The sequence below is a fragment of the Branchiostoma lanceolatum genome, chromosome 11 (assembly GCF_035083965.1).
Source record: "Branchiostoma lanceolatum isolate klBraLanc5 chromosome 11, klBraLanc5.hap2, whole genome shotgun sequence".
NCBI classification, from domain to species: Eukaryota; Metazoa; Chordata; class Leptocardii; order Amphioxiformes; family Branchiostomatidae; genus Branchiostoma; species Branchiostoma lanceolatum.
In genome coordinates this window covers 11,455,435-11,468,236 of record NC_089732.1, presented here as the reverse complement: position 1 = coordinate 11,468,236, position 12,802 = coordinate 11,455,435, and the positions used below count along the sequence as shown (strand labels likewise).

The 12,802-nt window shown below is 41.6% G+C and overlaps 2 protein-coding genes across 2 annotated transcripts in view; both read right to left on the bottom strand.

Annotated features, from left to right (window-relative positions):
• The window catches only part of LOC136445209 (fibroblast growth factor receptor 1-like), a 33,104-nt gene extending 32,485 nt beyond the window's left edge, over positions 1-619 (bottom strand). The window contains exon 1 of the mRNA XM_066443076.1: positions 550-619. Coding sequence (XP_066299173.1) covers positions 550-619 — 70 coding nt within the window. The remainder of the gene's footprint in view (positions 1-549) is intronic.
• Positions 620-1,668: 1,049 nt separating this feature from the next.
• Positions 1,669-12,288, bottom strand: LOC136445208 (uncharacterized). Its single transcript, XM_066443075.1, has 22 exons — positions 12,026-12,288; positions 10,729-11,415; positions 9,681-10,340; positions 9,345-9,482; positions 8,558-8,851; positions 8,188-8,328; positions 7,952-8,092; positions 7,615-7,755; positions 7,324-7,449; positions 6,997-7,105; positions 6,482-6,602; positions 6,108-6,201; positions 5,703-5,839; positions 5,446-5,608; positions 5,086-5,196; positions 4,536-4,726; positions 4,196-4,318; positions 3,975-4,045; positions 3,669-3,709; positions 3,282-3,378; positions 3,006-3,105; positions 1,669-2,755 (listed from the first exon to the last, which is right to left on the bottom strand). The coding sequence occupies exons 1-22, from the start codon at positions 12,144-12,146 to the stop codon at positions 2,729-2,731; spliced, it is 3,834 nt and encodes a 1,277-aa protein (XP_066299172.1). The 5' UTR covers positions 12,147-12,288; the 3' UTR covers positions 1,669-2,728.
• Positions 12,289-12,802: the final 514 nt, after the last annotated feature.

Here is a 12,802-nt window from a genome sequence, read left to right as displayed (position 1 = left end):
CCCTTCCCCTTTTACAAATTTTAAGCCGTATTCAGTCTAGCAAGGTCTTTCTTTCCGCACCAGGTACTACCAAAAGGTCACAATGGAGTTCTTGTTTTGGATACGAAACGTGAAATGAACGAGAATTACATTCAAAAACATACCAGTTAAACGAGCATGCACGACAAAAGGAGCTAACTGAGTCATTCCACCAACCAAGTGTCTAGGCGGTAGGCCGTTTGAAAATCTAGATTCAGGAGAAACCAACCATACACGTCTACGAGTACTTATTAAAACGGTATCCTTCTTTTTATACAAGCCGATCCTTTTCACTCACCCCCTGTAGAGAAAGCTCCTCGGTCTAAGTTTAGAGAGATTGATTGAGTAATAATTATTTCGGGTAGATGGTAAAAGAAAATATTACATACTTATTGTCAACATAATGAGTGAGTCGACGATCTACAAAGCAACGTTATTACAGTGGCAAATACGAACATATCTTGAAAATTGAGCTATGAGTCGTATTTCGTGGGAATGGTAAGCACATTGTTAAGAAAATGTCTTTCTTACCGACGACACAGGTGACCAGACAGAGCCAGGCGATAAATAGAGGCGGGATTACTCGTCCTATCCACCCCATGGTTTCTTTGTAGAGGACAGGAAAGCTTTTTACTCTCCGCAAACGCTTAGATAGACAGAAATCCCCGCTATATGTAAATCAACAGGTGTCGTGTTGAGCCCCGAATCCCAGTGGGGGAAAACAACTTCCTCATTCGTCATGACGCCAAACAAGGTCAATGGTGACAGAATGGATACGGCTACCTTTTGTGTGAAGGATTTTATTTAATAAACAACAAATAGGAACAATTTTCACACATTGAAATGTGGCCGGGATAGAGTACGAATGATTTATACAACCGGTATCCATATTTTTGTGCATCGGCCAATGGGCGGGCTCGCAAAATATTTTGTTTTTCAATCGTTACTGTTAAGCGGTTCATAAAAGGCTAAATTCCATTCTTTTGTGTCGGACGTGGATCGTATTACTGTTGATACTCTGTGAACAGAGGCAGCCATGTTACACGATCTCTCGTTGCATCAGCCTGTTAGTCGCTAGGAGCAGGCTCCTGAATAGGTCCCCGGGACCATGTACGGACGCATTTACTGACAATTATCATATTGTTCCAGTTACATGACTTGTTTGTCTATCACAAAGACACGGCTATGCATTTCAAGCATTACATCCCTGCTGAGGCAGAAAGCGCAAAAAATTAAATATGACAGTTTGGTAAGCATGGTCTGTCTAAGTTTTTAAGAGCAAATGTCTGTAAGGATCAAACAATGGTGGCTGGGGTCCAAAAAATCGATTTGGCTCATATTTTGCACAGTGATAGTACTTGGCCCACACCCCCTCAAAATAGCTTTCTTTCTACTCAAAACCGATTGTTGCCATGCCAAGTTTTGGGGCAATTTTTCTGATTTGTGCAAATCAAAAACATGAAAATTGGCAGTTTAGGACATGATTATGAGCAGATGCTTGAGATTAACGGTCTACAAGTACCTGATCTTATTGCACTGATTACCAGAGTTATGATATCATGCATAGCCTAAGGATCAACACCATTTAATTCGTCGCAACGATGATTTTTATTCTATTGTCCATTCCACCAAGAATAGGTTTCTGTCAATTTGTGCAAAGATATCTTAATCAAACATTGTCTCTGAACTGCTAATTAAGCTATAGAAGATACGAATATCAACTCTATTTTGACATTTATTTGTCACAAAAATCTCCATAAGGAAGTAAGCTACCTATTACAAACGCAACTTCATCTTTACTATTTATATGTTTAATCTACAACGTATGTAACATTAAATGGGTAAAATATTTATTGGATCTATGGAATAATTTCTAAAAGTCTTCGACATAAAGCATGTTGTCAACAATATGCTAATCTTTGCACAAGGTATTAAACAATGCAAACATTTGGGTACAAAGGCTATTTCAAATAAAACAGTACTCGTACAAAAGGAAAATAATTTCAAAAGATGCTAAGGCACTGTTCTAATTCGGTTGCAGAGGGAATTCGCACGAATGTTTTTTACATAGTTGTAGTGATTTCAGCATAAACTTCCACCAGCAAGATAATCCAGCTTAAGTTTATAAGTGACCATGAATCATTCATAACATATGAGAGGTAAATACTGAAACAAAACATTTATTTTATCTTTTAACTAGTAAGCTAAGGACACTAGCTAACATTTAGTGGGACATTGTCTTCACATGCTCTATGAACAGTAAAAGTCCATATTCTATAGAAAATATCAACTTTGGAAGACACCTTTCATCCGAAAATATTACCGTTAGTTATAACATTAAAACCAAATAAAAAATTGATATAAGCATACCATGAATTCTCGCAATTATGATAGGTCAATGTTGTCGTGATATAGCTATAAGGACCTTTGCAACTCAACGTTTCTGTATCTCTATCATGAGTCCGTGTATCATACAACAATGCAGATTTATTATAAGTTAAACGTATTATAAGACATCATCCTGAATAGAAGAATCCGCCTACTATACCAGCTATTGAAACAAATAGACGCTCAGAAAATGCTAGTTAAAGGCTCAAAAATTCACACAGTACCGTTCACACTTCATGCATGTTTATCTATCAATATATATATTTTAACAAAGTTCTGTTGACGACGGCATGATATATCCATACATATCTGATAGTAGATCCTATTCAAGAAGGAGTGAAGCGTACGTCTGGAGAGGAAAAGGACACAATTTAGTACATCTGAACAGAACAACATCAAGCATCAAAATATACATGTATGTTTAGGTTTAAAGTCGCAAAAGGATCATTCGTAGACTAAACGTGACCAAGACATCCTGTCGAAGATGAATCTGTCGCCGGCGCTTCATCTACTAATTGGCAATGGCAGGAAATCTGCATAGCTACATGTATACATGAAAACAGGGCATAAATCAAACATATATATTTATAGACTTTTACCTTATGTGACTGAATAATCCTTTCCAGGTTGATTTTCAGTTGAGGGAAGGTTGGTCTGTCTTCTGACAGAGTCTTCCAGCAGTCTTCCATCAAGGCGAAGCTGTACAGATATATTTTGTAAAGTGGTTTAAATTTTTAGACAAAAAAAGTTATTAATGTTTGATATGCCACGTTAATGTTTCCTTAGCAGGAACAAATGATAAATGTTGTAGATTTTAGAATGTACTTAGCAATACCGACAAGTTGCAGTCGGGATGTTGCTGAATGTATGCTTACAGTTCATCCGGACAATGCAATGGCTTCTCCAACCGGCCGCCATCTTTGATTATATCCATCATCTGTTTACCCTTCATCCCTTCGTATGGTAGATGCCCTACAATGGGGTGGGGAGGGGGTGAAATGTTTAATGTATTGATCCAAACCCAGCTCAAATTTAAATGTGCACTCTATTACGAAAGTTACGAAACATAGCGAACGTCAGTACCAAATCTACATAGCATGTCCATAATCATAATTTCGGACTAAATGCACTCTTCTTCTAATTCTCCAAATGTTCCAGTTTTCTATATATTATATGTTCTTGTTTTTTTTACAATTTACAATACTTTTCCAGACAAATATACATATATCACTTTGATATCAAAAATAAATGTGCATTCATACCCATGGTCATAATCTCCCACAAGAGAACACCAAACGACCAGCTACAGAATAGAGAACAAGGAAGTGATAACGTGTATCACATACGCACACAATCATATAATTGGTTTTAAAGTGAATTGTTTGCATGTGTCATAGATAAGTATATGATATAGAATATGAGGATCGGTATCATTTCTAGTACCATGCAATAACTAAGATGTAGCTATTGAAATTGATATCATTTTTTTTTGGTATCAATAAATATGTCAGACCCATAACGTATACTATATTCAATGTTCACGTAAAATGGAAAATCCCCATACTCACACGTCACTCTGAGTTGTGTATACACTGTAGAACAGTGACTCGTAGGCCATCCACCGCAACGGTAGCTTGCTCTGAGATAGAAATAACATGACAACTGTCGTCGAGTCATTCAATTAAATTGTCGAACACTTTTCAAATGTAAGATCATAGATTGCAATGGAAGGACGCCCCAAAACAGGTTTGTACACTCACCCTGTTTTCTATATCTCGCAAACCCTTACCTTTGCAGTCTTAACGTACTCTTCACTTTCATAGATGTCCCTGGACAGTCCGAAATCAGACACCTTGGCCACCAGGTTCTTCCCAAGCAGGATGTTCCTTGCTGCAAGGTCACGGTGGACACACTGTGGGGAGGATTTTGATTCAATGTTTTCATAAATCAATTCTGTCAAATAAAGTCTGTCAATTCTCACTCAGGTGTTGACAACATTTAACTATCTGAATTGAAAGATGTGTACCTTCAATGTTTGACAATACCAACCATGTTTGTATGTAATGAAAGACCATTCCAGATATTTACGGTGTTTGAGAAACGTACACATGAATGTTTGGATATTTTACCTGCATAGCCGCTAGGTGACTCATCCCAGCGGATACATCGATGCCAAACTGGATGAGTTGTTCCATGGGAAGGTCAGAAGCTGGATCAGGCTGATTCTGGTATTCCGAGTTCATGGCCTCAGCAGAGTTGGTCTTCAGCCAGTCCCTCAGACAGCCATTAGGGGCGTACTCAACCACAATGGTCAATGGATCTGGGGATATGGGGGGAGGTGTGAATAGCGATGAATAAGTTTATCAAGCAACTGTACCTATAGCTATTGCTATAGTTTCTTAACCCCCTGTCATACCTGTGCGTATATACAAGCCCACATGATCATGAGTTGCGTATTAACATGTTTTGGTGTAGGTTACGTTTGCAGCCGAAGAAGTAATTTCTTTGGTTTGATAACTAGACTACTCAACGGTGGGTCAAAGTAGAAAACAACTTCCTCCACGCAAAATTTACTTAAATAAAAAAAAACCTGCTAATGCGCAACTCACGCACACTTGAATATACGCACAAGTGTGACAGGTCCCTAAGCTTGTTGATAAACTTGATCGATGAACTCACCGTCTTTTGTGCAAGCTCCAACCAGGGAGATGATGTTGTCATGACGACCCACAGTCACCAGGATCTCCAGCTCTCCGAGCAGGTCTTTCTTGTCACTGTCAGATGCGGAGTCTGATAGATTCGAACAATATTTTTGGTAAGCCATGTTGGCAGGTCAATACATACATTTTCATGGTAAAGGTATTTTCGCCGTACAAAAAAATGTAAAACCACACACTAATGCTCTAGGGCAAGTTGGGTTGGTGCATTGCAAACTGGTACACAATTTACGGTTGATAATTTGTGACAGGGAGGGTTTCTACTGCATAAATGATTAGCCTAGATCATAAGGTGTTGCAAAAACTGGGTGAGTTTCCCTACCTCTTAAAGTCTTGACAGCCACAGTGGTCCTCACTCCCCGATTGCGGACTTTTCCGAGTCGAACTTCCCCGAACTGCCCCCTACCGAGCCGCCTGCCCAGCTTCAGACTGGACCGGGGGATTTCCCAGAAGTTGAGGGCCGAGATCGGTGACTCCGACAAAACCTGCAGAGTATGCGCATGGAGGTCACAGCGTAAATGAGAATAATGGAAAGCAAACGAATGCATACGATTTTGACTGTCTTTAGCTTTTACACACCTGCAGGTTCTGTCCTCGTGGCCCGTTGAACTCCTGCAGCACAGCTTTAAGTCGCGCTCTGGGTCCGACCATAGGAACAAGGTCCTTCATCATGGCGTCATCAAGATGGCGAATAGCCTTTCCGTCAACGTCATTCTCTGCAAACGAGACATAGAGGTCACTATCAGTAGATTCACCAGTATTGCATATGCTTTAATTCGTGCTAGCAAATCATATAATGTTCAATACCTTGTTCAATCTCTTTCGACATCGACATTATGACATTAATCTCAATGCCACTTTGTGATCTAACAAGAATAGACTTACTTTTATGAATGTTACGTGTTGTTCTACGTTTTCAATTGACAATTTGGTGACGTGAATAAAAAGGGAGGTCACTCATATAATAGTGAATGTTAGTCATACCCCTGAAAGCTCTTGCACACTCTTGCAGGCCATTGTCCATTAGAAACGTTTGTACGTCTGCAACTGTGATAAGGCTTGATAGACGTTGAGAAATCTGAAGGCATAAAAATGTTATTCGTGGAGGATATGTGTGGAGCATCGAATGAGTCATTAAAATAGATACAAAACATGATTGATATAGTGAGAACGTAGGCAAATTGAAAGATTATATTGAAAAGCCAAATGAAATCAAAATAATTGTTATAGTTACGAACAGAACATTGGATATTGGAGTTTTCTTTTACAGTGGCTGTACAAACGAAAACGCCAATGTCCTCTTGTTAAAGTTAGGTCCTGCATCTTTGGCAAATGTGTTATAATGTGGAAATACGTACAGATGTATCCATGCAATTGTCTGGGTCAAATGTATCATTTTTAGCACAAAGTTCTTCTGGATGATCGCCGATGTCTTTCAGTGGCACACTCCTTTGTTTGGGAACGTTTGTATGCATTCTTCTGCAAATGCAATGATATATGGTAGCATGCATCACTACGTTGTCGGGATAAAAATATACTTTCAAATTCTTGGCTCACCGTAGCTGCTTAAAACTTAGTTATAACATCTTTATTTCAAGTCACAAATGAATGGAACAGATAGAACCATTATAAAAGAAATGTCAAGCTACACTGAATTCATTTAAAACTTTTAGGAGTATGGAAAATCCTTATGGCAATTCAATCAAATCTGCATACGAATTTTATCACCGCAAGGTATAAATTAGAGGTAAAAAAACACTCATGATATTTCCATAGAGACGGTAGTATTAACTTTAAACCAAGTGCAGAGATATTGTGGAGATCGAGTGTACTTGTAATATCCCAGATCTATAACATATTTCGCTGTACATACCTGCAACAGAAAACCACAGCTCCAACTGCACCAATGGCAATGACACCTGCCACAGTACCCACGATGACCCACATCAAAGGTGGCCCAGCTACCTTTTGTTCTGGAATACCTAAACAGAATACAGTTTCTCCGCTGAGAACACGCCAAAATATGCACGTATGATACAAATTCATCATGCTTTTGAGCATACAATCTTAGCTAGCATATATTATGTTAAAAGAGACTCTCGTCCAATTATTTTCATACAGAACGAAGAAATTGCAACCCAGTAGGCATCATTCCCTATGGCTAGGTAATCATGTGGTATCCAAAGGTCTAATGGCTCACCTGCAGTGCACGATGTACCATTCCCCTGGTACCCTGGATTACAGGAACAGTTGAAGGATCCGTCTGTGTTGGAGCATGTTGCGTAGATGTGGCAGTTGTCGGCATTGGTATCACATTCGTTTACATCTGTGAAGTTGGAAGTACATTTGAACAATTTATGACCTACGTATATTTATAACAATGGATCATGTGCAAAATACCCATGACAGCTTATACCAACTTTGTGGGTTGTTGCAGCTATGATTCCAAGTACTTTTAAATCAAAGCAAAACAATCAAAACTTGCCCTCACCAATCTGACAGCTGCCCCCCTCCCATCCGGCAGCGCACCCTCCACTTCTACAGACTCCGGTGTCGGCGGGACAAGCTGAATCTCCGTCCGCACAGTGACAGGTGTGGGCACAGTTGGGGCCGAACTCACCGAGACTGCAGGCTAGGGTGGAAAATGAGAAAGCCATGTATCAAATTTAGAACTAGATTTCCTTAAGCATGTTCCGTCATAGACGTGGCGACCGTCATATAACGTTAACGTGCAAGATATTTAATATGTTTATGGCCGAATATGGAAAATGCAGGTGACTGCTGTATACGGTCGAACCATAATGGCGGACTGTCTAGTCAATCTGTACCTGTTTGACAGCTGCTTCCCTTCCAGCCAGCCTCACACCCTCCACTAGAGCAGACTCCAGTAATGACGTCACACACAGAACCTCCGCTCGCACAGTGACAGGTGAACGTACAGTTGGGTCCAAACTCACCGGGAGTACAGACTGAAATAAAGGAACATGAAATAATGATCAATAAAAATCTAAGAACAAAATTAGGTTATCTTTTAACGATCAGATGTAAAATTTGACTTCCATACCTGTCTGACAGTCGTTCCCTTTCCACCCAGCTTCACACCCTCCACTTGAGCAGACTCCAGTCATGACGTCACACACAGAACCTCCGTCCGCACAGTGGCAGGTACCGGTACAGCCGGGCCCGAACTCACCGGATGTGCATTCTGAAACAAAAAAAGGTTTATCGTGATCCAGTAGACTATTCATTGCAAGCCATTAAGGTCTAGCAATCCATTACACAGCATAAATATGAGTTTAAACAAAGACAAAACAAAATGCATCCTTGTTGTGCACGTAAATGTTTAAGAAATTACACATGGTAGAACAGTATTAGTACCCAGCTTATTGCAAACAAACATTTCACCAATGACGTTACTTTCGTAAATATCGTACCTTGGACAGTCAATGAGCACGTCGCAATCTCAAATCCCCCGATATTACTAGCTACACAGCTGTAGGTCCCATTGTCGTTGAAGCTAACGGCGCTGATGCTGAAGACGCTCTGAGTGTACTGAACGCCTGACTCAGTCTGTGTTGTACTTGTCGTTGTAAGTTTGTCACCGCCGTGCCACCACGTGATGGTGGGAAGGGGATCTCCGGTAGCTTTACAGGTCCAGATAAGGGCTCGCCCTAATTTTCTCGTTTTGTCTGCTGGTGTCGGCTGAACAAACTGTGGAGGGACTGATACTACAAGGAAACAATGAAAGATTGACAAGATCCAAAATATGCGAGGGTACCGGTGCACAGTTGCTTCAATATTTCAATTGTAACTCCGTGATATAACCAGTATAATACCACAGAATGCAAGAAGATGACAAGGCCTGTTGAAAGAACAAGAGAATTTGGAATTGGAGAGAATTTGGCTCTTGATGTTTGGCTCTTTGCGGCCTTGGCTTTGTGCCGGTGTTTTATTATATCATCATTGCATTATGCACTTGCGCAATTGCATAACTAAAATTGGGCTGCAAAAATGATACGTGAAACAGCGATGTACCAATAATTTAACTGGACCTAACCCTGTCTTATACATGGGTACTTGCATTTCACATCAAAAGGAAAGGCAGATTTCGCCAACCTTACTACGGCATAGATTATTGAATCAAGATTATTGAATGAAGACCTCATGATCAATAAGTTTAACTCATTGCTACCTGTTAAATGGGCTATCACATCCTTTTACCTGTTTGACAGTTGCTCCCGGCCCACCCGTCGGCACATCCACCTAAGCACGCTCCTGTCACGTGGTTACAGTAGGAGTTCCCGTTCAGACAGTGACATGTTCCAGAGCAGGACGATCCGAAAGTTCCCTCTGCGCAAACTGAGTAGAAACAAAACATAGAGAAACGGATCCGGACCCTTTTGTCAGCTTGTAACATATCTTTTCTTTAGTGTCTTAATATGATGCACTTGCAGCATGCACTTTTAGCTAGAGTACATAGATTTGGTAGAAAGTATACACAATTACCTCGCTGATGATATGTCAACAAAACAGGATACTGAGTGGAAGGTATCCTACCTTGAAAGTTATCTGGCCTTACTTTCAGTGATGCCATCTTCAATGAATATGAGTAGCCTTTCCATCTTTGCCAGTGAATACCCTGTGCACTACCCGAGTCGTTGTACCGTCCGTTCAGCATTGCGTACCCACAACTGTCCGGAAACCACCATCCACCGCCACCATAGCTGCTTGCACAATTATCACTGTTGGGGCCATTGTTGTCGTCAGAGGTTGTAAATCTAATACCGTTTATACTAAAACGACTACCACCGCTCGTGAGACCGTCTCCAGCATCACCTGAGTAGCCGCTGATGCTGACCTGATAGTCCGTACTGCTGCCCCCAACACTGAAACTGCTGTATGTCGCGTATCTACTCTGACCTTCCCAATCTCCTAAATCGACCCGCAAACTGTACGTCTTCTGTCCCGTGATCTGATGTTGTTTGCTCAGTCCTAGCCAATGTTCTCCATCGAGGTTTCCGAATCCCTGTTCGTAAGCTGCCCAGTTCTTAGCGAAGTCCACGGACCCGTCCTGTCGGCGCTGGATCAGGGTCCACCCGCCGCCCGAGTTCCGCATGTCGCAGTAGACAAAGACGCGAGGATCGCTGACGGCGTTGACTCCGCTTTCTATGATTCCGTCTTCGTACAGGTCGGCGCAGTCCTGGGGTGTGTCTGAGCCTGATGTGACAAACAAGTTTTAAATTTCAAGTCTTAAATGTCAAATGGACAATGGTTAATACAATAATTATGATAAGTTTATTGCAAGTTCTTGCCCGTAGGCTATAGCTAGTACGTAACATGAAAGGACGGACAGACAATTGGTAACAATATAGCATGTGACTATAACGTTACATATTCAGACGTAAAAAAATATTACTTTTAGAATTTCTCCTCTCAGTTCAGCGTTTTTTCGCTAGAGACTATATTCAGCGTTTTGCGCTAGAGACTGCATTCAACAAACATTCAACGACTGAATAAGACGGCATGAACAAGTAAGACAATGATAGACCTTTCTTTAATCCGTCACTACTATGTAAATATCAGTGGACAGAATATTTCATTTTACCTGTGAAGTCAGCAGGTCTGATCATGACGGTTGTTTTCTTCAAGAAGTAGCTTGTGCCTCCCCATCCAACCCAGACGACACCCTGTGACCCGCCACAGGTGACCGAACTCTGGTGACAGTTATACTTTCCGTTCAGGAAGGACTGTCCACAATTGGCAGGGTACCACCAACCGCCTTGGCTGAATAAAGACGCACAATGAGCGCTGTTGTCGTCATTGTCACGATCCTGTGTAGAAAACATTCTTCCGTTTATGTTGTATCGTCCTCTACTACCACTGTTAGTGAGACTGTCCCCTGCGTCTCCACTGTACCCTGAGATGGACACCACATAATTACCGCTCGAATCCCCGACTGAAAAAGTGCCGTATCGCGCGTACCTCCTTCCGCCATCAAAGTCTTCAAGCTCGATCTGGAGAATGTTACTTTTCGCGGTAGTTAGTGTGTGAATCTGGTCCAGTCCCAACCAAAACTCTCCGCCCAGATCGCCGAACCCTTGTTGGTATTCCTCCCAGGTCTTGGCGAAGTCCACAGATCCGTCCTGACGGCGCTGAAGAACTGTCCACCCGCCGCCCATGAAGCTCATGTCACAGTAGACCTGGTACGGACTGGGCTCGCCGACTGTGTAGGTGCCGCTCTGTCGGGTGCCGGTGGCGAACAGGTCCGCACAGTCCTGTGGTGGGATTGTACCTGGGACCGACGAAACGAAAACTTTAAAACCTTGAATTTGAATAAAGGCTGTGCTCTTGAGGCATCGCCAAAATATTTCAAATTCCTACTTGCCAATGGACGCATGGATGAATGATGATGAATGGGCGCATGGATTTTAAAAGCCGTATTTAGTCAAGCAAGGCCTTTCGTCCCGTGTCAGATACTACCTAAAGGTCAACATAGAGTTCTTGTTTGGTGGGACACGGTAAATGAACGAGAAGTGCAATCTGTTTTCAACATCGTAGTTGAATGACAACAACAAAAATACATTTGTAGCTGTACCGTCCAGGCAAACAGTTGTTTGACAATGTACATTTAGTACAAACCAGATATGCCTACCGGTACCTATTCAAACGGTCTCTATATCTTTATGCAAGCAGGTCATTTGCACTTACCCCTAAGCTTAATTTAGCTATTTAGCGTAGGTGAAAGACTATATTACATGAATAACATGTAACACTCCTAATCTCTCGACGTGTTATCAGGCAACGTCACCCAATATAGTAGAAAATACGCTCATATCTTGAAATGAACTATGCTATATTTCGGGGGAATGGTAAGAACATTGCTAAGAAAATGTCTTTCTTACCGACGACACAGGTGACCAGACCGAGCCAGGCCACAGAAAGGGTCAGGATTATTACTCGTCCAATCCACCCCATGGTTTCTATGTAGAGGACATGTACAGCTGGGATGCTTTCCTCTCTCATAAAGCACCAAGATGGACAGAAATGTAGACAGTTATTTCCGTTAAAGTCAGCAAGTGTTGTGACGAGCCGCGAATGCCGGTGGGGAAAATAACTTCCTCATTCTACTTCCTCATTCGTCATCGCGCCAAATAAGGTCAAGGGTGACAAAAGGACTACGGCCAATTTCTGTGTGAAGGATTTCAACTAATAACCAACAAATCGGACTAAGTTTTACACATTAGAATGTGGCCGGGATAGAGTACAAATGATTTCCACAAGCCGAATCCATAAATGGAAATCGTTGTGCATCGGCCAATGAGCGCGCTCACAAAATCCTTTGTTCTTCAAAAGACTGTTTGCACATTCTTTTGTGTCAGAAGTGGATCGCATTACTGTTGATACTCTGTGAACAGTGGTAGTCGTGTTACACGATATCTCGCTGCATTGGCCTGTTAGTCGCTAGGAGCGCGATTTAGTCAAGCTATGTGAACAGGTCCCCGGGAACATGTACGAACAGATTCACCGACAATATATAACAGTTATCTCCGTTGCAAAGAAGCAGCAATACATTTCAAGCATTCATCCCTGTCCCTGATGAGAGAAAAAACGCCCAAATCGTCTCTGCTCTTTAGATATTCAAGTGGCGCTTTTGTCACTTAAACATTTACCTTTATTGG